Source organism: Mesoplodon bidens (assembly GCF_964165515.1).
Source record: "Mesoplodon bidens genome assembly, chromosome: 3".
Lineage (NCBI taxonomy): Eukaryota > Metazoa > Chordata > Mammalia > Artiodactyla > Ziphiidae > Mesoplodon > Mesoplodon bidens.
The window spans coordinates 12276688-12301760 of NC_138178.1; the positions used below are offsets into that span (position 1 = coordinate 12276688).

General features: G+C 40.9%; 1 protein-coding gene across 1 annotated transcript; it reads right to left on the reverse strand.

The window, feature by feature from the left end:
• Positions 1-9594: 9594 nt before the first annotated feature.
• Positions 9595-12627, reverse strand: OTUD1 (OTU deubiquitinase 1). Its single transcript, XM_081229876.1, has one exon. The coding sequence runs from the start codon at positions 12327-12329 to the stop codon at positions 10851-10853; it is 1479 nt and encodes a 492-aa protein (XP_081086002.1). The 5' UTR covers positions 12330-12627; the 3' UTR covers positions 9595-10850.
• Between the last annotated feature and the right edge of the window lie 12446 nt (positions 12628-25073).

Sequence of the window (25073 nt, forward strand, 5' to 3'; positions counted from 1 at the left end):
TGAGTTCTGGGAAATCTTTTGTATAGTCTTCCTTCTCAACCATTGTCTTTGTTCTACCTCTGGAAAACCTATTAGTCAAATATTGGGCTTCCAAGATTAATCTCATTTTCTTATTTTGTCCCTATTTTCCATTGCATGTCTCCTTGCTCCGCTTTCTGAGAGATTTCCTCCAATTTATCTTCCAAACTTCACCTGTGCTATGTTAACTTCAGCTGTGCTATTTTTAATTCACAAGAGTTCTTTCTAAATATAGCAATTCCTTCTCCAGGATCTTGATCTTATCTCTCTGAAGATATCAATTATAGATTTACTTTTTTCTTACTTTAGCTTTTCTTCCATTCACTGCATTCTGTCTCCTTTGCTTTTTCTTTTCACTTGCTGTTTCTTTTTCATTTGTCAGTGTCCCTCTTTTGCTTTAGATAGGATGTAAAATGCCTCAGTTTGAACCCCAGCCAACTTGACTCCAAAGACCTTTCTTAATGAGCAAAATAATTTGTGCAAAATACAATTATTATAGCCTCTAGTTATTAAAGATCTACCATATAACCTATGAGTTTACACAGTACTTAGCACAGTACCTACTCCAGGCAGTCAATATTTGTTGAATGAATTTGTTGAATGAATATTTACTTCCTATTTCCAAGAACTATTTTCCTTTATTTTTCTTCTCTATTCAGCATATTAGCATGGCTTGCCCAGAGCACCTTCTCACCTCAATAAAAGTAGAGATACACTGATCCATGTATTGCCATCTGTGTTCCTTGGCTGTCTTTTCTCTAGGCATCATACAGACCACCACTCTTGTCTTGTGACAGTACATTCCTGCAACAGGATGGATAGACAGACAGACATACAGATAGATAATTTAGATATAGATACTTGGGTCAGTTATGGCTTTCTTTATATCAATTACTTTTGATTACTCCTGCTAAGAATATGCTTGTAGTACAGCTGCCCTGACTTAACTGGGAGAACCACCCCATCCTGCTCAAAAAGAACTTTAGTGACCATCTCTTGGGGTGAGTTATCTTTGCAGTTGGCTGCTCTGACCCATGTATATGAATATTCTTATTAACCTTAACTTGAGAGGGGAAGTCTCATGCTTAAATTATGACTCTTATATGGAGCCTCTAGCCCACTAAGTACCCACTAATGGTATGTTTGTTTTCTTTTTTAGCGGCTGAGGTGAAGTTTCCTTATTTTCTTTTAAAGACCTAGTAAATTAGTGAAAATTAGGAAAGACCACCTAATTTTAAGCAGAGTAGACCACATAAAACTATTCGAAAAGAAAACCAAGCAGGACAATATAAAAGAAAAATAATTCAAAAATAGAGAAAGAGGGAGATTTCCCTGGTGGTGCAGTAGTTAAGAATCCGCCTGCCAATTCAGGGGACATGGGTTCAAACACTGGTCCAGGAAGATCCCACATGCCGTGGAGCAGCTAAGCCCATGTGCCACAACTACTGAGCCTGTGCTCTAGAGCCTGCAAGCCACAACTACTGAGCCTGCCTGCCACAACTACTGAAGCCCGCACACCTAGAGCCCATGCTCTGCAACAAGAGAGGCCACCGCAGTGAGAAGCCCACGCACCTCAACGAAGAGTAGCCCCCACTCACCGCAACTAGAGAAAGCCCGCGTGCAGCAACAGAGACCCAAAAATTAATTAACTTTTTAAAAAATAGAGAAAGAGGGAAAAGTAAAATCAGCAACATCCTAAAGACGCATGATCCATAAAAACCTAAAAAGGAAAAAGTTTTATATACTTTTTTTTCTGAAGAAAACCAAGGCTTGTGTTGAAGGCCAGGTTATTGAGATATTTCTGGTATACTAAAGAACAATTAAGAATAGAAATAGAAAAATAGCAGCCTTCTCAAAATATGGAAGGCTTTGCAACATGTATATATTTAATCTGTGACAAACACATTGTTGAGGAGCTGATCAGGAACCCTAAATTATGGCAACTATTAATTCTACTTTTATATCTTTGTAATGCAAAACAAGTTAATGTATATTTTATTCACTTTATTCCCAGATACTTCAATATTATAATTTTCTTCTTAAAGAATTTTCTTCTTAATTTCTTTTTATTACAACAGCTTAGCTTAACTGTTAAAATTATGCTGTCTATTCCTGTAGGGTCAAGCTGTTTTCTAAATCAGTATAGCCATCTCTTTACAAATTGCCACAATTCTTAGTAGTAGTGACATCTGCCAACAGTCAATCAATAAAATGAAAAAGTAATGAAAAATCTGTCAGAGAACTATCTTCTATGGAAAAGTTCAACATACATCTTAAGTCTCTCTCTTCATTGTCCTGGAATTCTGTATAAGCTAGAATTACTGAGGAATTCTGTATATACCTGGAATTACTGGGGTGTCTGTCTCAGGCACCTACTGTTTATAGAGACATGAGCATTGTTTAAAGTAAAAGGCATAATTGTTTACTCCCCCAGGTTTGCACTTTTCAACACGACAGCAAAGGCAGTGAAATGACAGCCAAGAATTTCCTGTGTTCCTTTTCTTTCATTCCTATTACATCACCAGTATAGCTCAAATTTCACTGCAAGAAACAAAAAGTGTGAATGTTTCCTGTCTGTCACTAGAACTGAAAGCCTTATTTGAGTTTATTTTACAAACTGGCTGCACAGGTGTTCTGTGACACATTGGTATAAATTCCCTCCACAATTACCTATTTTGCACACCACTTCGTTGAACCTTGATAAGCTAAGAAATGCAACCACATAGTCCATTGCTAAAATTATTCAGAGAACTTCTAAGTGGAACATTCGTTTAGACTCAATCATTACTTCAAGCAAAATCACTGAGACTGCCTCTCTACACACTGCCAATCTACTTGACATCAACACTTCCGAAAATCATTCCAATTCAAAGTATAAAAGGCTGGAAGGGAGTAGGGCAGGGAGTGGGAAGAAAGGGAGAGGGTTCTACTTTAACTGCTTTAACATATAAAATACACACATACCACTGGACTTTTGTCAAATTGTCATTGTCTATTTGAAAACCAACTTATGGTAACCAAATGGGAAAGGTGAGGGGAGGGATAAATTGGGAGTTTGGGATTAACACATACCCACTACTTTATATAAAATAGATAATCAACAAGGACCTACTGTCTAGCACAGAGAACTCTACTCAATATTCTGTAATAACCTATATGAGAGAAGATTCCTATATGGGAGAAGAATCTGAAAAAGAATGGATATATGTATAAGTATAACTGCACTTGATCTTAGCCAAAAGGCCGAGAAGCGATGTATAACTGAATCCCTTTGCTGTACGCCTGAAACTAACACAACACTGTAAATCACCTATATTCTAATATAAAATAAAAATTAAATTTTAAAAATTGTCATTCTATTGTCTATTGTCAAAAATTGTCTAAATTCTATTTGTCAGCATACTAATTTGCAAGATGCCTACTGAACCTGTTCAACCATTCTAATCAGTATGGGGAAAAAATTTTACTTTCAAGGAAAGGGAAGGCCAGGATGAGGAAGACTAACTTATTTACACAATGCAGACATAATATACATTTATTAAAGAAGTATTAGAGGAAATTTTTTTTAAATTCTTATCTGTACTAGACCTATGTGTACTGTGATTTGGAGTCTTCGATGAAGACCTGATATTTGAATTACTTCATCATTAGCACATCTTGGTGGACTGGAAAACTAAATACAAAAATGCATAGCATGGTAACTAATCATGGTGATCATTTTGAAAGGTACAGAAATATTAAATCACTATGTTGTGCACCAGTAACTAATATAGTGTTGTAGGTCAGTTGTACTTCAAAAACAAACAAAGAAACAAACTCACAGAGAAAGTGATCAGATTTGTGGTTACCAGAGGTCAGGGGTCAGGGGAGGAGGAACTGGATGAAGACAAAGGGTACAAAATTCCAGTTATAACTTAGTAGTAGGGATGTAATGTACAACATGATAAATATAATTAACACTGCTGTATGTTACACATGAAAGTTGCTGAGAGGAAATCCTAAGAGCTCTCACCACAGGGGAAAAAATTATTTTTTCTATTTCTTTAATTTTGTATCTGTCAGATGAAGGATGTTCACTAAACTTACTGTGGTAATCATTTCACGATGTATTTAAGTCAAATCATTATGTTGTACACCTTAAACTTATACAAGGCTGTATGCCAATTATATCTCAAGAAAACTGGAAGAAAAAAAGAATCACAAAAATTCAAAAGATTTGACTATTTAAAAAGTTAAAACTTTGATATATTTTTTAAAAACACCATTAGAAAACATAAACACTATCGATAAAAATGCATAAGCAAAGGGAAGACAATGGCAGGTACATGCTATAAAGGATTCCATATGCCAGAGATGGAGCAAAATACTAACCAGGCAGTGACAAGTCAACTCCAACTTTGAGGATTAGGACAACTAACCCATGTTGTTTTGTTTTGTTTTTTTGTTTTAATGTGCCACTGCACACATTCACAAGTCCCTTAATCAGACAAGTTCAGCATTTCCAGGATACCACTAAAGAATGCAAAGAAGAAGACAAAGGCAAAAAGCTCTCTGGCTGACCAAAACCTAAAGCTTAAACACATTACTCATAGCAGAGCATCCTGGTCGCGAATGAGAAACCCATTTCCTATTATCTTAAGAGTCAGTTCTGAGAAGCATGTTTGATGGTGTCTCTAATTCAACATGGGAAATTATGATGGAGAATTAAGGCTGGAAAGAGACAGTGGTGAGAGGAACAATCGGAAAGTGAGGGAGGAGACAGGAAAGAATAAAACACAAAGATAAAAGTCCCAACTCTCTGAGAGCCTTTAAAGTACAAAGGGACTGTCACATCTCAGCAGTCTTCCAAGGCTTCACGGCCATTGACCCGTGCCATCATGAGGCCCCTCAGTCATTAAGGGAAGATTAAACTGTATTGTTATTTTACAAAGGCAGATAAGTGTACCATAGACTCCTTTTAAAAAAAAAATTTATTGAGTATATATGGTATACTGCTATAAAGTGAATGGTGGTTTTTTAAATTTATTTATTTTTGTCTGCACTGGGTCTTTGTTGCTGCACCCAGGCTTTTCTCTAGTTGCGGCGAGCAGGGGCTACTCTCTGCTGTGGTGTGCAGGCTTCTCATTGCGGTGGCTTCTCTTGTTGCGGAGCTCAGGCTCTAGGCACCTGGGCTGTAGAGCGCAGGCTCAGTAGTTGTAGCGCACGGGCTTAGTTGTTTCGCGGCAGGTGGAATCTTCCCGGACTAGGGCTCGAACCCCTGTCCCCTGCATTGGCAGGTGGATTCTTAACCACTGCGCCACCAGGGAAGCCCCATAGATTACTTTTTAATGAATGCTATCAAAAGCAGTCTTTCTGTTTTTTATTTTACACATAAATGGACTGTTCATTTATTTAGAAAATTCACTTGTGAGAAAGCAGCCTAGATAACGTTTTACTACGAATAATCTGATGACCGTGAACTCTCTGAACATTGCTCATAGAATAATCGCCACTGGCCTAATTTACAGTAGGAAGAAATACACTGATTTTTCTCCCAATAGATCTGTTTTGATCTGATTCATGCTACTTGCCCAGGCCCCATACCAATGGCATAAGCATGCAGCCAGGACTATTGAACACAACAGTCCTAAAGAATGCTTGAAATCTGTGCAACACTTCTTCCCCAACCAAGCCACAGAAAGAAAACATAGCAAAACTAGGAATTGCTGTAGACTGGACTTGGGTTGGATGTTACCCCTAAAGCAAGTCAGAGCAACTCCCTTTGGATATGGACCTTCAAAATCACTTCAAATTAGTGAAGTTCTACTTTTAAATAATCTTTCTGAGCTGAGGCCTCAAGATTTGGAACATGACACAAAGATAAAATCAATAAACTCTAATTTTTGGTTCCAAAGCCTATTTTTTTCCCATTATAGAATTCAATACTTTAATACCCTTTTTATAATACTACTTCCGTTTAAAATGCTCAGAATTACTTTGGCAGTGATGATTCCCAGTAATTGTACAGGCAAATCATCTTTATTTAATTTTCACATCCACCAACTAAATATTCCCAAGCTCATACTTCCCTTCAATTTCTTCCTTCAGGGACTTCCCTGGTGGCACAGTGGTTAAGAATCCGCCTGCCAATGCAGGGGACACGGGTTCGAGCCCTGGTCTGGGAAGATCCCACATGCCATGGAGCAACTAAGCCCATGTGCCACAACTACTGAGCCTGCGCCCTAGAGCCCACGAGCCACAACTACTGAGCCCATGTGCCATAACTACTGAAGCCCATGTGCCTAGAGCCTGTGGTCCCCTGAACAAGAGAAGCCACCACAATGAGAAGCCCGCGCACCACAACGAAGTGTAGCCCCCGCTTGCCGCAACCAGAGAAAAGCCCGCGTGAAGCAACAAAAATCCAACGCAGCCAAAAATAAAATAAAATAAATTTATATATAAAAAAAGATATGGCCCATTCAATAAAAGGTATGCAAAGTTAAATAAAAATGAGATGCCTTATTTAAAAAAAAATTTCTTCATTCAGTGAGTATTTACTGAACATCTACTCTGCTAGGTACTGGGGCTGGAACCCAGGAGACTCATGAGGGAACATAATAGAGCCCATGCCCATTGCACTTAGTACATTTGGGGAATGAAACTGAATGAAATGCCATCTAGTTTCTCAGTGCCTCTTTGAGATAGTTATAGACACTCTAGGGATGTCAAAAGAAATAAACACCAAAAAAAGAGTGGATATATGTATAACTGATTCACTTTGCTGTACACCTGAAACTAACACATTGTAAATCAACTATACGCCAATAAAAATTTAAAAATAAATAAATAATAAGGTCTGGACTTATGATCTCGTGACAAATACCTTAAATTTGAATACATTACACATTTGAAGTATACACTCTTGAATTATTCCACTACATTTACCTACATATGAATTTATCCGATGTCCAAAGGTCTGAAATCTATTTTTATTCTCAATGCTCTTCCTTCATATGAGCACACTGAATAGCACAGTAAAATTTTAGAGTTTAAACTTTCTCATCTCTTTGGGAAAGAGGAAAAACACATAAAGTAGTGAGATTATCTCGATCCCTTTTTTTTCAGTACAAAAATTATGACAAAAACATTGCAGTATAAGACTGTATTTACCCAAGCTGAAGATAACCAATTCTGATGTTCAAAGGATGCTAATCCATTTCCTCTCCTCTATAAAATGTGGTTTCTGAGAAAAGGCTTTGTGCCTAATGAAATGTTACTACATAAAGCATATAGACTACCAGTTTAGAGAAATGTAACTGAAGAATCACAGGTACATGCCATAGTGGTTTACTAAGTTCAATTAAAAATGCTACCATGAGTCTGTTTTATCTTAAGAGAAAAATGTGAGTGGAAAATGAACAAGAGGATCAAGGAATTGGGTTTTAGGTTTTCACTGAACTCCTGACCTACTAGGCCATTTTAGTTTTTAAATGACAGTAATTTAAAAAAAAAATCACACTAGTAGTTATTTGTCTCATAGTTTTTATCTAGGTACCACTTTAATAAAAGTTTAAGTTACTAGTATGATTTTCATACTACTTTACCTGAAAACACAATTGGATTTACTTATAGATTCTATACTCCCCCATCATAATTTATGGGGGAGTAAACTCTAAAGAAACTTTAGCTCATAGCATCAACTGCTTCCTGCTTCCTTCACAAGGTTTTGAGCCTCTTAGCTGCTATATGAGTAACTGAAGGAATGAACTGTTTAATAAATCTGTCTGCTAAAAGGAAATCAGAGTCAACCACACTTCCATACCTTCCACTGTTCAAGTCCTCGGTGATCCAGAATTGCTACTACTAACAAACAAAACTGGTATGGCAGTAGAAAATAAACATGTAGCGTAAGGAGTGACGAATATTACATTTCTTCCAAACAACGACGACAACGAAAAACTATAGAAAGAGGATGAGAAAAACATAAACCTTTCAGGCAAGACAACCAAAATAACACGGTGCCACGTAATACAATCTTGGGACCCACTGAATTTTATTTAAACGTATCACCCTCCTTGGGAGTCTAAATCAAGGACTTGGGATCCTAATTTGAAAATGAAACAGAACATGGAGGAAACTGTTTCCTCAAAATAGTAATGGGCTTACAGATGCCTTTTAGGAACTTATACCTAATTAAGTCTATTCATTCCTTCTGTAAACTTTAAGCAACCGCAAATTTTATACGTCTCTAAATAAGGTGGAGAAAAGGGGGAAAACCACATTTAGCTGCATAATTCAAATAAAAGTATTTCTTTCTTCCCAAGTTACATAATTAGGGAAGCCATGAAGCAAACCTTATCTTACCTAAAAACCAGAGATTCATGATCAGGTAACATTTAAACCTTTGACCAATTGCCTTTCCTTGATAACCAAGGGGATCCTTCCACTCGTCCTTGTTTATTTGTTTATTTATTTATTTATTTTTGGCCTCGTTGGGTCTTCGTTCCTGCGCATGGGCTTTCTCTAGTTGCAGCGAGCGGGGGCAACTCTTCGTAGCAGTGCGCGGGCTTCCCATGGCGGTGGCTTCTCTTGTTGCAGAGCACAAGCTCTAGGCGCGTGGGCTTCAGTAGTTGTGGCTCACGGGCTTAGCTGCTCTGTGGCATGTGAGATCTTCCCGGACCAGGGCTCAAACCCGTGTCCCCCGCATTGGCAAGCGGATTCTTAACCACGGCGCCACCAGGGAATTCCCTCCATTGGTCTTTGGCCATCCTTCCACAGTCAAGCAAGGAACTCAAAGTCAGTTGTCTATAACCATGACATCAACTGAAAACTAAAAAATCCAAACTAGCTGTGCTTATCCTGCAATAGGCATACCAGCACTATGTATACAGACACTACCAGCATTATGTATACAGACACACTTCTCAACTAAATCTGATAACACATCTTAAAATTAATGCATTCCCTTGATCTCAAAAGGCCAGACTGGATAAAAGTTAGGCCACTGCTTTGTTTACTTTTTAACATTAAAATCTGTGCTGACAGTGAGTGGCACACAAAACTATACTTAGACGTTGTGCTGATTAACACAATACTTGCACTTCCCTGTTCATTAGCCATTGGTACATCTATAGTCTTAGATAGGAATTATAATGAGAAATAATGAGAACAATTTCCTGAGTTACTCCACCTTTAAATTACATTTCATTGAGACTTATCCTCTGAAATTACTGGTTGTCCTATCCTGTTTACGTGAGAACTTAAGAAACCTCTCATAATTCTAACATCTTTGCACATGAAAAAAAATTGTATACATGTAAGAAATGTTCCTACAGATGTCACTTTATCATTTAAAAATCACTTTAGGGCCTCCCTGGTGGCGCAGTGGTTGAGAGTCCGCTTGCCGATGCAGGGGACACGGGTTCGTGCCCCGGTCCGGGAAGATCCCACAAGCCGCGGAGCGGCTGGGCCCGTGAGCCATGGCCGCTGAGCCTGCGCGTCCGGAGCCTGTGCTCCGCAACGGGAGAGGCCACAACAGTGAGAGGCCCGCGTACCGCAAAAAAAAAAAAAAAAAAAAAAAAAAAAATCACTTTAGCCAAAAAGACGTAAAAGTAAAATTACACATTTTATTCATTCATTCCATCAGCTGAGAATTGCCCAATTGTACAAATACGATATTGTACAAAAAAATCACAAAATGTTACAAAATAAAAAAGTACAAACTGCATTACTTAATAAATACGACTAAAAGTAGTTAAAGTGGAAATGAGATAGGTTTTAGGTTGGAAACATTGTTTGACCCAGCAAACCATACAAGCTCTTGTATACAGACATTTTTATTTGTACATAATTCAGGGCAATCCTATTTTGCCTTGTGAAAGAATGTAAAAGGAAAAGACTATGAAGACAGTATTCTTCTGCTGGAAAATAACTGCCAAGGTTGGTTGGGGGCATTTATGCCATTAGTTTTTCAATCTCTCGGTTGAATCCAAGAGGCTATATATTAAAGCAGGAGGCTTATCTCGTCACAAACTCTTCTACCACGTTAAAATTATTTTTTCAACAAAATGACAAATATAAATAAAAACAATTGAGAGCACCAGACAATCTACTCTAAACCTCAACCAGAGTACAGAATAATCACTCTGCCATCAGCAAATATCAGACTTTCATTCAAGTAAGAGCTGGTACTATTCTTTAAAGAAAAAAAAAAATTCTTCCCATAACCTCCCCTTAAGTATTTTCTCTTTAAAAGGTTGACCATTTCTAGAAAAATAATGATTTTCCAAACAAGTCTGTTTCATCAAAACGGAATGGGCCAATCACCTGGTAATACGAATGCTTCAATATCCATTTTAAATAATTACCTACGAACTGTAAAATTCAAATTCAACAACAAAAAATACTAAATCACAAACTCTGTTCAAAATAATAAACTTCATATAAAGCACTTCTCTGGATTTATGCCGGAAAGCTGTGTGTCAAAATGGAACACGTCATAGATGAAGATACACCAATTGTTAAAAATGTTGTGCAAAAATACATTTTTATAGAAAATAGATTACCAGGAATGAACAAAATTTACACTGAGAAATCAGCTTGCAAATTAAGTAGTGCCAACTTTATACAGCAAATGATAAATAGTAGGATCACCCAAAGCTATCATGAAACATCACTTAGGTGCCCAGCAACCTTCAGCTCTGAGAAAACATTCAAAAAAAGGATTAAGGCATTACACCTACAGTAAATCTACTTGAAAGTTTAAAAGTGCTATTACCCTGATTAGAGTTCACGTGATTCTGCAAACACAAATTAGGTCTGCAATTTTCCCGGGGTGGAGGGGTTGAGACACTTCAAGAGCATGCGTTTTGTTCAATATACATTTTGGATAGGGATATGGCCATGGACTTGGCGAGTTCTTCGTCGCGTTTTCTTTGCACTTGAGTCTGCCTGCACCAAGTGTCATACTCCGGATTCGGGTAGGAGTGATCGAACACCGCGTCATAATGTCCGTTACTGAGCCAACTGAGCCAAATGCTAGGCCTTAGGGAATCCTCTGGGCCCAAATAGTGAATCATGGTAGACACCGTGGGGCTCTCCAGCCTCCCGCCAGTAGTTAGATGTATATTCACGTTCAGCATCTGCCCCATGGCCAGAAGTTCAGGGTACCCGGCCCACGCCCCGTCCTGAGCAGCGGCGATGATAAACTCCCCCACGTCGCCCTCAATCAGGGGGCTAAAGTGGTCGAGGTGGTCAGCGATGTAGTGCACCGTCTGCTCCCGCAGCTCCCGGTGCAGGCTCTGGTCCCCGTACACCGCCTTGCTGACCGCTCGGTAGAGGCAGTTGCCGTCGGGAATGATGTGAAATCGGTACTTGTTCCTCTGCCGCAGGTACTTGTCCTGCCTCTCCACCTCGGCCAGGTACAGGGCCAGCTTCTCGTCCTTGGGATCCGACCTGGAAACGATCGCCGCCTCGGCCGCGCCGCCCGGGACCGCCTCGCCGCTCCGCGCCGGAGGCGCCTCGGCCTCCGGGTCGGGCCGCCGCGGCTCGTCGGCGCTGGGAGGAGGGTCGCCGCGGTCGCCAGCCCTGTCCCAGCCCCGGAGGCTCCTCTCCGCCGGGCGCTCCTCGGCCCACGGGCCGGGGTCGGATTCCGGGCTCCCCGGGGGCGGCGCGGGGCCGCGGTGCTTGGCGGCGGCCAGGGCCTGGCGGTGCTCGCTCAGTCGGAAGTTTCTGTCGGGCCCCTCGCGGGCCGCGTCCAGGCCGGCGGGCTCGGGGCCGTCGGGCCTCAGCAGCTCCTCCAGGAGCCAGGCCGAGGAGCCCCGCCGCGGCGGGACCGGGGCGCCGGATGGCGGGGCCAGCAGGAGGCAGCGGCCGCGCGGGGCGGCGGACGCCGCGGCGCCGGGCTCCGGGCCGCGCAGCAGGAGCCGGTCGGCGCCCAGGGCCCGCACGGTGATCTGCGCCGTGGATGTGTAGTGCGGCGGCAGCGGCGGCTTGCAGGACCCGCCGGGCGGCCCGGCGGCGGCGGCGGTGGCCGAAGCGGGGGCGGCGGCCCCAGACACCACCTCGAAGCAGGAGGAGAAGGCGGGCATCTTGGCGGCGGGGGCGGCGGCGGCTTCGCGGGGCTCGGCGGCCGCGGCCGGCTGGCACTCACCGGTATCGGGCTCCGGCGCTCCGCCGGCTGGTCCCGGGGGCTGCAGCGAGACCTTGAACGGGGCGGCGGCGGCGGCGGCGGCGGCGGCGGCGGCGGCGGCGGCGGGCGGAGCGGGGGCTGCGGCCGTGGGACCAGGGCCCCCGGCTGGGTAGTGGGTGCAGACGCTGCTGTAGAGCTGCATGTCCCTGCCCGCCGCTCGGCCCCTTATAGGCGCGCCGAGCCCCGGTGAGGGGACACACCCTCCGGGCCCGGGAGAGGGGGCCGGCCGAGCGCGGTGACCCAGTGCCCCTAGAATAGCAATGACCAAAGGGCCGCCGGCGCGTCAGGAGCCGCATATAGCGCGCGGGGCCCCGCCAAATTCCTGCTGCGCCACAGCACGCGGTGGGGGCGGGGAGGGGACGCGCGCTCGACCCCTGCCGGCGCGCTCGGCCCGCAGACCCGGGACGCGTGCGCCCGCTGCCGTTGCTCCGGCCCGCGGCGGCCGCTTGGGACTCTCGGAGGAAGCCGCCCGCCCTGCTGGAGCGCGGCCCACCCGCGAAGAGCAGCGCGCGGCTCGCTAAGGGGCAAGGAGGCGGGGCCGCGGTTGTTTACCTCAGGCCGCGCGGCCGCGTCACGTGCCCCCGCTGGAATGCGCGGCTCGTCGCGTCGCCCCATTCAACCGCCCGGGTTCGTCCTGCCCCTCCGGCTCGCTCCGCCCCGTTCGGCGACGTCATGGGCGTGGCCCGCGGCGCGGGCGCGCGGGTGGGAGAGCGAGGAGGCTCGGAGCTCTCTGTACGGTCAAGGGGCTCCTTGCCGCTGCACCATCTCAGCCGCAGTTTTAGACGCCGCGCTTTTCTGGGCTGCTGCAGCGGTCGTGGCGGGATGGGCACTTCTTGGGGCGGGCTAGAATGCTGAAAGTGCGCGTTTTGGAAGAAGCTTCCGGGTACGGTATGGAGAACGGAGAACTACCCTGAAACCTGCACGGCCTCTGCCTGGTCATAGCACCACTGCCGTCTTTTTCATTCAGTCCCTTGGGTTGTAATGTTAACTTAGCGTGATGCCTCCCTTTCTCCCCAGCACCTTGCTGCCCTGCTAAACCGAAACCAACTTTTCTGCAGCCCTAACCCGTGACGACGAGAAAATACAAGACGGGCGAAATACCAAATGCCTAACCGAGCCTTTCGAAATTAGGGGCAGCTGCTAACCATGGGTCAGAGGCAAAGTAGAGAGGGTCGTGATGCATCGCGAATGTGTTGAAATTGAATAGAATTTTGAACATAGTTCTACCCAATTGTGTTAGTTGTCCCTGTTTGTAAAGGAAAGCCGTAATACGCACATGATCAACCGTGTACTCACTGTATAGTAGTAGGCAGCTCTTGCTGTATTCTGAGCTTTGATCACATGCTAAACTAACAGGCCCTAAACGTTCAAAGGGAACCTAGGAAGCTGTCCCACCGTTTTACTGATGAGGAAATAGCTTACGTTGTGGCATACGCCTCCCCCGACCCTTCCGCTGAAACGTAAATTCCATGAATGGAAGACTTAGTCTTGGAAACAAAAGGTTTGTTAGAGTTACGAACCCTAGCACAGAGCCTGGCACGTAGTTGGAACTAATTAATATCTACTGAATGAATGAATTAATGGAAGAGGAGTTCCCAAGACACTGGAGATGCCAGAATTACGATCCCGGTCTCCTGACCTCAGCCAGGGCTTTTAATTTGCTGTGGTGGGTGTGACTGCAGGATCCCAGCAGCGTTTGCTCGGGTCACATGAACCTGTTAGGCAAATCAACTCAGAAGGAAAAACAACCACTTAAAAGTCTAACCGTCTTTTCAGCTTCTGGTGACACCCCATTGGGAGCTTGTAGACCCCACTGGCTAATTAGAAAAGGGAAATTACTTAGATTTCATCACTGCTTTGAGGGTTATCTGTTGCTCTGTGTATTCAGCAGTTCACCCTGAGTTCTACCTGTAGTCTTTCAGTAGCTGGCGTTCTGGAACAGAAGACAAAACAATTAACAATAAAATAACCCCTAAATCGTATTTACTGAGCAGCCATCGTGTGCCTAGCCGAGCTAGCAAACAGGAGCATGGAGGGAGATAAGAAAACTTAAAAAAAATGCAAATCCTAGAGCAAGAATGTGTTTTGAACAGACTGGAGTAAACACAGGGGGAAAAAAAACAAACAAGGCTAGGTACACAGAAGACAGGCTAGGTCTGATGTACCAAATTAAGAATGTCAAAAAAAATTCAATTGAGTAAATTTGATGATCTGATTGGCTTTATTAAGAGATTCGGGCTTAATTCCATCAGGCAACGTCCCATCCAGCAGCTAGAAGTGTGCTTCCACCTGTTGTAGAAAATGGAAATTGTTTTTTTTATAGGAAGAAGGGTGGGGTAAGGGCATTATTAGCAAAAAAGAAGAAAATTATTTTTAGGTCAGGACTTTGGTGTGGGGTGGCGGCGTGTGAGTGTTTTATCATGCAGACTGCTTCTTCCTCTGGGGAATGGAGAAGGCCTACATGACAGGTGAGCTCAATGGTGCCAATCAGAATAATTCCAAATGGTTGATTAAGGTTACATTTAAAAAATTTTTTTCATAGATATTTCCTTTATTTTTAAATTTATTTATTTTGGAGTATAGTTAAGTTACAGTGTGTTAGTTTCAGGTGTACAACAAAGGGATTCAGATATATATATAGATATAGATATAGATACATATAGATAGATAGATACACTTTTCCAGATTGTTTTCCCATATATGATTAAGATTACATTTCAGCAGAAGGTTGAAACTGCAATTAAGTCTTGGTTTGTTGTTGTGGGACCATTTTCGGGCCTATTTTTTCTTTATTTTTTAAAACAGGAACAAATATCAACAAAGATGTGAAGATTCAAAACTTTAATGTATGTGAAGCCTCTTTTTTTAATTTTTCCTTTTAGTCTGTGTGGGGATGGTAGACTATACCTCAATGCATATTCACTCTGAGAGTCAGTGTCCACTCTATATCTTGGTCTGGAAAATCTTCCTAGAGGAGATGGTACTTCAAGAGACTCAAAGCAGGGATGATTGCCAGTCTTGGAAATGGGAGTTGTTTTCTGCCCTTGGAGTGTAAGAGAAGGCAAGGCCTGCAAGTGATAGCAAAGAGATTAGGGTATGAAAGAGGGGGAGGCAAGTTCAGTTCCTTGAAGTGCCATCTGAAAAGAATTCCTAATGATTGTCTTCTGGAAAATCATCTGTCTAGCATATTTCGGTGCCATGCAGAAAACTGGCAGAAGTTTAGAAAAATAGGCTTCTTGAGTAGGCTAGAAAAAACAGAAAATTTCAGCAACTAGCCACCAAAAGTTAGCAACAAGACAATCAATAGGTTAAAACAAAACAAAAAGGACAAGGCATTTAATCAATGAATATTTATTGAGCACCAGCTTTGCTCCCAGCATGGTGCCAATTACAGGGAATTCAGACACAGATTCTGTCCTGCAGCCCAGGCAGCAGAAACCTAACCACTAAAGGCATCTTTGTAAAATAGGACCCAATCCCAGCATGTTTTTTGAAGATATGTGCATGTATGTATGTATTTTAGCTGCATTCCTTTAAAGAAAAAAAATTCCTAACCTCTTCCCCTCCTACTAAAATAAAACTTTAAAAAATGCAAACAATTTGGACTTCCCTGGCAGTCCAGTGGTTAAGATCCCAGGCTTCCACTGCAGGGGGCACAGATTCGATCCCTGGTCGGGGAAATAAAGATCCCGCTTGCCACATAGTGTGGCCAAAAGAAAAAAAAAAGCTAACATCCATTCATTTAGTCACTCATTAAATCATCATTTATTTACAAACCTAATATGAAAAATCATCTTGAAAAAGAATAAAGTTGGAAGACTCGTGCTTCCCAATTCCAGGACTTACTACAAAGCTACAGTCATCAAGACCGTGTAGTACTGGCATAAAGGTAAACATATAGACTGGTGGAATAGAACTGAGAGTCCAGAAATAAAGCCATATGTGTATGATCAATTGTCTTTGCTGGGTGCCAAGACAATTAAATGGGAGAAAGAATAGCTTTTTCAACAAATGGTGCTGGGACAACTGGATATCTACATACAAAAGAATGAAGCTGGACCTTCAAAAAATTAACTTAAAATGGATCAAAAGTAAAAGCTAAGATTATCAAATCTGTGTAAGAAATTTGAGGCAGAAATCTCAGTGCGCATGGATCAGGCAATTGTTCTTAGATGTGACACCAAAAAAGACAAACAGCAAAAGAAAAAAATAGTAAGTTGGACTTCATCAAAACTAAAAACTTTGTGCTTCAGAGGACACCATAAAGTGAAAAGACAAACTGAAGCATGGGAAACTATATTTACAAGTCATACATCTGATAAAGGACTTTGAAATATATAAAGAATGTATTAAAAAGTCTTATAATTCAATAGTAGAAACACAAATAACCCAACTTTTAAATGGACACATAATTTGTATAGACATTCCTTCAAAGAAGATATACAAACAGCCAATAAGCACATGAAAAAAATACTCAATATCGTTAGTCGCTAGGGAAATGCAAATCAAAACCTACAGTGAGATCTACCTCATACCCACTAGAATGGCTGAAATAAATAAAGACAGACAATAGCAAGTGTTGGTGAAAATGTGGAGAAATTAGAACCCTTATACATTGCTTGTAGAATTTTAAAATGGAACTTTGAAAGCAATTTGAAAAACAATTTGGCGATTCTTCAAAAGTTTACACATAGAATTACCGTATGATCCGGTAATTACACTGCTAGGCATATAACCAAGAGATGTGAAAATGTATGTCCACACAAAAATGTATATATCAGTGTTCATAGTAGCATTATTCATAATTGCCAAAAAGTGGAAACAACCCAGTTTTCCATCAACTAATGAATGGGTAAGCGAAATGTGGTATATCCACACAATGAAATACTATGCAGCCATAAAAAGAATGAAGTACTGATACTTGCTGCAACACGGGTGAACCTTGAAAACATTATTGTAAGTGAAGGAAACCAGACACAAAAGGCCACATGTTGTATAATTTCATTTGTATGACGTCTCCAGAATAGGCAAATCTATAGAGATAGGAAATAATTAGTAGTTGCCAGGAACTGGGGAGAAGGGGGAACAGGGAGTCACTACCAATGGGAATGGATTTCTTTTGGAGTGATGAAAATGTTTAAAATTAGATTATGGTGATGATTGCACAACTCTGTGAGTACACTAGAAACCACTAAACTGAACATTTTTATTATTTTTTATTTATTTTATTTTTTTATTTTTGGCTGCTTTGGGTCTTTGTTGCTGCACAGGCTCTAGGTGCACGGGCTTCAGTAGTTGTGGCATACAGGATTAGTTGCTCCATGGCATGTGGGATCTTCCCAGATAAGGGATCGAACCCATGTCCCCTGCATTGGCAGGCGGATTCTTAACCACTGCCCCACCAGGGAAGTCCTGAACATTTTTAAAAGATGAATTTTATGGCATGTGAATTACATCTAAATGAAACTGTTTTTAAAAGAAAAAACCTACTATGAGCAAGGTACTGTGCTAAGTGCTTGATATAAAAAGATGATTATGGGGGCTTCCCTGGTGGCGCAGTGGTTGAGAGTCCGCCTGCCGATGCAGGGGACACGGGCTCGTGCCCCGGTCCGGGAAGATCCCACATGCCGCAGAGCGGCTGGGCCCGTGAGCCATGGCCGCTGAGCCTGCGCGTCCGGAGCCTGTGCTCCACAACGGGAGAGGCCACAACAGTGAGAGGCCCGCGTACCGCAAAAAAAAAAAAAAAAAAAAAAAAAGATGATTATGTATTATTTATAAATGTCTCAGCAGCAACAACACTTACTTTGTGACATTATTTCATAAATTATGGGCATTTTATGTATCTTAATGATTTTTCTAACAAATACACAGTACTCTATATAGCACTTAAGTATAATTGTTATATGATATAAAGGAGTTGAAACTTACTGAAACCAAATCAATCATTTATGCCCAAGTGAAAGGGATATTTGAAGAGCTGGGCTAGTGAAATGCTACTTGAATTTATAATTTTGTTTTTTCTTGAGTTTTTTATGTAGTCATCATGATATAAAAAATAATTTTATATTCTTTTCAATAAACATTTAATGAGCACTAATATGCATAAAGCATATGGGAATATGTCCCAGTTTAACCATATATAGAACCAACCAAACTTAAAATATATAATATGTGTGGGAAAGATTCCAAAAAGTGCCTGAGACACATCAGGCCCTTAGTAAATTTTCTCTGAATATTGTCAAATAAAATGGAACATAAGCAATAAAGGCAAGCAACTTGGGAAGTATTGTGTAGGTTGATATATATTCATGCTATTGAACTGACAATTTAAAGTGAACAAATAAATAAAGGGCACCACCTCATGAAAACACCACAATATTCTTTCTCTAGCATATTTCCACTGCTGACATGTCACTGGCTGGAAGTGAAATTTTCAGGCAGAAGGGAAAGCTCCTCTCAATTATTTAAACGTTATGGCTCTTCTAAAATTATATTAGTATCACTGAAAATCGTATTATCTAAAGATCTTATAACTCCAGGAAATATAAATCAATTGATGATAACTAGATCAGGTAATCAAGAAGTTTTTGCTTTTTGTAGGAAAAAAAATAGAACAAAGAATGGAGAAAAAGCTGGAGAGTATACATAATCATTGACTCCTATATTTAGGCTTGGAAAATGTGCAGATCCTTTTGATAAATAGCCCACAGTTCCCCTGGTGATTAGAATATGGTTCAAGTCGCTACCTATGCAATGGCATTTTTCATCTTGTGGATTCAGTGGACTACTGAGAGAAAGGAAGTCGGAGCTGTCACTCACATAGAGGTTCAGATCACATCATTTGCACAGAATAATCAGTTCCCACACACAGTTTTTGAATCATTCCAGCACGAAGGGGAGAAGCCCCAAACCTGAGTTGTTTCCTGAATTCCGTTCATCAGATTTGGGATTATGTTAGGAAATGGGTAGTTAGACCAGACCCAGTTTGTTCCGTACTCTGTTGCCTGCTTCTGGTTGCCTTAACCAGTATAATGATGAGATCTACTAATAATAACTAGTCCTGCTAGTTGCAGAGGGAGAATGAGAAATATAGCCTTTGGTCAATGATGTGGTTTGAATGTTTGTATCCCCCCAGAATTCATTCATGGGAATCCCTGCAAAGAAGAAGGTATTAGGAAGTAGGGGCTTGAAAAGCGCTTAAATCACAAGGGTAGAGAGCTCAGCAATGGGATAAGTGTTTATAAAAGAGGCTCCAGAGGTCCCTAACACCTCTCACCTTGTGAGGACAAAACAAGATTATCTGCAACCCAGAAGAGGGCCCTCAGGCTTCCAGCCTCCAGAACCATGAGAAATAAACGTCCGTTGTTTATAAGCTACCCAGTGGTAGCTGGGTATTTTGGTATACCAAAATTTGGTATACCAATATTTTGGTATCTGTGGTATTTTGTTATAGCAGCCCAAATGGATTAAGACAGCTCCTGTTTATAAAGCACTTAACATAAGGTAGGGAAAACAAGACACCATACACACACCAATGTTAAATAACAATGCAGTGTATGCGGTAATCTGTTGCCAAGGGTGGTTCTATTACAACCCAGTTGTCTGGTAGTTGTAGGCCAACATTTTAAATATCCACAATCTTCAATGTTTGCATAGTAGTTAAATAGCTGTAAGCAAATGAACATGATAGCGTGGCTTACCCCTCTTAGAGACGAATGGGGAGGGAGGAGGTACCTTGTCACACTGCTCTCCTTCTATATGGGTAGAAGGCCAGGCTGAGTGATACACCCTTAATGACTAAGAAGTCAATTGTAAAAATGCCCAACCATTATGTGACTATTTTGCCAAGACTTAAGAAAAGGAAAAGATGGAGGGTAGACATGAAGTTACTTCACGTTTTAATAAATCATGTTTTATTATTCTTTCTTTCTTTCTTACATTCTTTTTTAAAATATTCTTTTCCATTATAGTTTATCAGAGGATATTGAATAGAGTTCCCTGTGCTATACAGTAGGACCTTGTTGTTTATCCATCCTATATATACCAGTTTGCATCTGCTAACCCCAAACTCCCAATCCTTCCCTCCCCCACCCGCCTCCCCCTAGGCAACCACAAGTCTGTTCTCTATGTCTGTGAGTCTGTTTCTGTTTTGTAGACAAGTTCAATAGTGCCATATTTTAGATTCCACATATAAGTGATATCATATGCTATTTGTCTTTCTCTTTTGACTTACTTCAGTTAGTGTGATAATCTCTAGTTGCATCCATGTTGCTGCAAATGGCATTATTTCGTTCTTCTTATGGCTGAGTAGTATTCCATTGTATATGTATGTTGTAAAAAAGTAACACGATGCAAACGTGTAAAAATAAAAGTGAAATTCCCTTCCATCCCATCTCCCCTATTTCACACTCCAGAGGGAAGCGCTGTTAACAATTTGTTTTAGATATTTCTGGAACTTTTATAAGCATATATAGATTGTATATCCATATACATATGTGCCTGTAAAATTTTTTCATAGTAGGATAATACTGTGCATCTTTTCTCTGCCTTATGCTTCTTCCTTAACTAGTCTATACTCAGCATTTTTCATGTGACAATATACAGCTCTACCTCATTCTTCTAATGTCTAGAAAAAGAATTCCAAAGTGTGGACGTGTGATAATATATTTTTAATGACATTTAGATTGTTTTAACTTTGTCACTTACTAGTCAAGCAGTGTCACAGAGAACATCTTTGTACTTACATTTGCACCTTTATGTGAGGGACAATTTCTTATAAACATTTTAGAAGGTAATTCATGAGAAGGCTTACCTTCAAAACATGGGGAGGTTTTGAATGTCAATGTATCTGATTTGTTTTGGAAATTGTTGTATCGACAAAATATATTTTGTAACTCCAATTTTCTGTGAGACATGGAAAATAGCACTTACTGTATTTCTGAAGGCTCTCTCTGTATCATATGTACACTTACAGACATGGTGCTAATAAGTAGACATTTTTGAATGAATGAATGAAAGAATGAATGGAAACAAAATGAAAGAAATTATACTTGACCACAGCAATTGTACATGTGAGCTTCCTACTTGATTTTCCAGGAATATCTTTCTGCTTAAGAATCTCAGTCATCAAAGTTATAAAAATAACTCCTATGAAGCCAATACATTTTTTCAATATAAATACAATTTTATGGGATTTTTATTATGAAAATAATACATGCTCATTACATAGAAAAATCAGAATCTTTAAACAAGTGAAAGAGATAGAAAATTAAAAAAAAAAAGTCCATCCACTAAAGAGTCAACTCCTTAATCAGTTATATCTGTATCAGTGGTTCTCAACAGAGGTGGCTTGGCAAGATCTGGAGACATTTTTTTTATCACAACTGGAGAAACTGGTGTGTGTGTGTTGGGGGCTGGGCGTGGTGGTACTGCTGCTTGCATCTAGTGGGTAGAGGCCAAGGATGCTTCTACGTGTCCTATAGTGTATAGGCCAGCCCTACAACAAATAATTATCTGGCCCAAATTGTCAACAGTACCAAGACTGACGAATCCTGATACACACACACACCCCACACTATTTTTGACAAGAATGGGATCATACCATAGATACCATGCCGTATCTATGGTATGATGACTAAAAGAAAAGTATACTATTTTTTTACTTGATATGTCAAAATATCTTTCATATTAAAAACACACTTCTACAACATTTTTCTCTAATAGCATTTTAATAAATCAGTTATCCTTGAGTCTTTTAGAAATCTTGTAACAGTCTCACATAAAGGCACTCCGTAAGTGCCAAATAGTATTTGCAGCAGGTGGATTTGTTTTCTGTTATCTGCTTAATAATACCTTGGAATATGAAGACAACTAAAGCAACTAAAAAATATACACTTTAAGGTGATTATTGCTTCCTCTGACTCTATAATTGCAGTGAAAACTCTCATATTTATTCTTTACTGTGTCTCAAAGTGTGTCAATTTTAGTTACCTTGTTGATACAGCCAGTTCATCTAGTAGCTGACTGAAAAGTGGTATAAACTGCCATGAGTTTGCATCTAGTTTTGTAGAGCTCTTTTAAGCCCTGAATTTCTCTATGCAGTGGCTTCCCCACTTTTTTTTTTTTACTGCGGCCCACAACAAGAAATAGGGTTTCCACTGAGAACAAGCACACTACTATATGTATGTATAACCAAAACAAGTTTCAAAAAAATAACAAGGGGAATTCCCTGGCGGCCCAGTGGTTAGGGTTCGGCTCTTTCAATCCCTAGTCGGGGAACTAAGATCCTGCAAGCTGAGTGGTGCAGTCCCCCTCCCCCTCAAAACAAACAAACAAAAAACCCCACTTCCCTTTATTAAGTATATGCACTCTATTTTATGTACTATTCTTTTCCTCCTTTTGAAGGATCATAACACCAAATTCATTTTGTGGCCCACCAATGGTTGTGACTTGGAATTGGAAAACCACAGCGTTACAGCTTCAGTTTTACTCTGATTAATCATTGTATTACAGTATAAGCCAACTCTTTTACATCAATACATTTGCTGAGCAAATGGAATCATTGAAGAACAAAGAAATTTTTCATTAAGTGAGCTAACCTATAATTTATGTTCTGAACCGGTAAACTTTTGAGAGGGAAAGGGCTTCCTCTTAATAATTATTCCAGACGTGAGGGGTAAATCAGAAGTGTCCCAGACAAAATAGCATGTGTGGTCACCCCATCAATTCTGACTGAAGAGAAAATAGTTATTTTCATGTTTTCCTACTTTCTCCCCCAGCCCTCATTCCTCTATTATATCCATGAAAACCCAGGATCTCTGATATTTGGTGTAGGAGTCTTATAATTGCTAATAGAAGCTAGAATTGGGAGCTCTGACTTCTACTCTCAATGTCAAAACTAAATGATTGACTTGGAGCAAACCATTACATCTCCCTGGCCCTTCATTATTTCATCTATAAGATGAGGGTTTAGTGATCTCCATGATTCCTTTTGACCTTAAAATTATATGACTTTATGCCATAAGAAATGATATGAAAACAGCTTTATAAAAAGACTAAAAAGTATAAATGGGGTAACTGGTTTATGTAATATCCTAGCCTTCCCCCAAAATACAATTTCTTAGAGCATTTCAATACCAATACCTGAGTAACAATACCTGGGCTGGATTCAAAATGTGAGCAACCAAATACATAACAGAATTGGAGGCCTCAAGAGAGTTCGCTTCTTCTGTCAACCCAGCAAAAATTAAAAAAAAAAAAAAAGATAAGGTGATTAGGTAAGAGCAAGTTTCTCAGATGAAACACAGAAAAATATATGTAGAGAGAGAGTCTGTGATTGAAGAAAATGATGCTAAGAGTTTAAGTGCGAGGTCAAACACGCTGTCAAATTCACAGTTTTGTTAAGAGCACACCCTATGTGGATTAAGAGGTACAATCACTGTGTATAAAACAAGCTGCAAGGATATATTGTACAACACAGGGAATATAGCCAATATTTTATAACTATAAATGGAGTACAATGTTTAAAAATTGTGAATCACTATATTGAACAGCTGCCAGTTATGTAATATTGTATGTCAACTATACTTCAATTTTAAAAAAAGAGCACTCCCTATTTAAAATCACAATTGCCTAATAAGCTAATAGTCATAATTGTGTGCAAGTTAAATGAGCTACAGCACACATACACTATAGAGGGCATTTGTCATATTTTTCACTGCCCAGCATCTTTCTTTAAAACACCCTCCTTTTTTTTTTGGCCACGTGTGTGCCTCATGCAGGATCTTGGTTCCCCAACCAGGGAGCAAACCCATGTCCCCTACAGTGGAAGCATGGAGTCTTAACCACTGGACCACCAGGGAAGTCCCTAAATACCCTTTTCTGATATTTCCTCCTTAGCTAGAAGCCTGGATCCATTCTCCCAGCCTTCCATGAAACCAGATCCAGGATTTGACCTATGCTGCAGCATCAAACACACCCACAGGCCCAAGACTTCGGGTTACTGTTGAGCATGTGCAAGGCACTGGGCTAGGTGTTTTCTACACACTGATCATTCAATACAATGGTCTACATTTCACAAAGGTGAAGCTGAGGGCTCAGAGTAGCTAAAGGTGGCAGAGTCTGCTAATTGTTCCCCAATAACCAAGTTTTTCTTTCTCCTTTTATTTTTATTTTGGTTTTGGGCCATGATGCGTGGCTTATGGGATATTAATTCCCCGACCAGGGATTGAACCCAGGCCCACGGTAGAAAGCACCAAGTCATAACCACTGGACCACCAGGGGACTCCCTCTTTCTCCTTTTAATACTAGAACCTCCATAGTTCTAGGTGAGTGCATGACTAGTCATCTAGAGATTTTGGTTCTCAGCTTCCCTTGCAGCTAGGTACGGCCAAGTGGAATAATAGCCAATGGAATGTGACTAGAATTGATGAGTGTACTTTGTAGGTCCTGCCTTTTACAGGAATACCTTCCACTGCCCTATATTCCCCCCATTCCCAGTAGGCAGGAACACAGATGTAGCGTTGAGTCAGCTTCCACAATGCAGGTAAGACCACACCTTATGGCATAGCAAAATCCTAGTCCTCCAATGACCACATGAAGCTGCCTACCAGCTTGGACTTTTAAGTGAGAGAGAAACAAAGTAATGTATTTTATTTAAGCCACTGTTATTTTGATCTCTATGGAAGCAGTTAAACCAGTATTCTAATACATTAACTTGTCGGAGATCATCCAGCAGCAAGTGATAGACCTGAAACATCCTCACTTTCCAACTTCTACTCTTTCACCTCCTGACATACACTTTGACAAGGAAAAGGTCCTTACTAATGCAGAATGTTATTTTTGCTCTTGACATTCTTGTGTATTCTAAGAGCTCAATAAATATTTG

Bases quoted from the DNA above. Each gene is read 5' to 3' on its own strand.
- OTUD1 (XM_081229876.1), bottom strand. From the start codon at position 12,329: ATGCAGCTCTACAGCAGCGTCTGCACCCACTACCCAGCCGGGGGCCCT.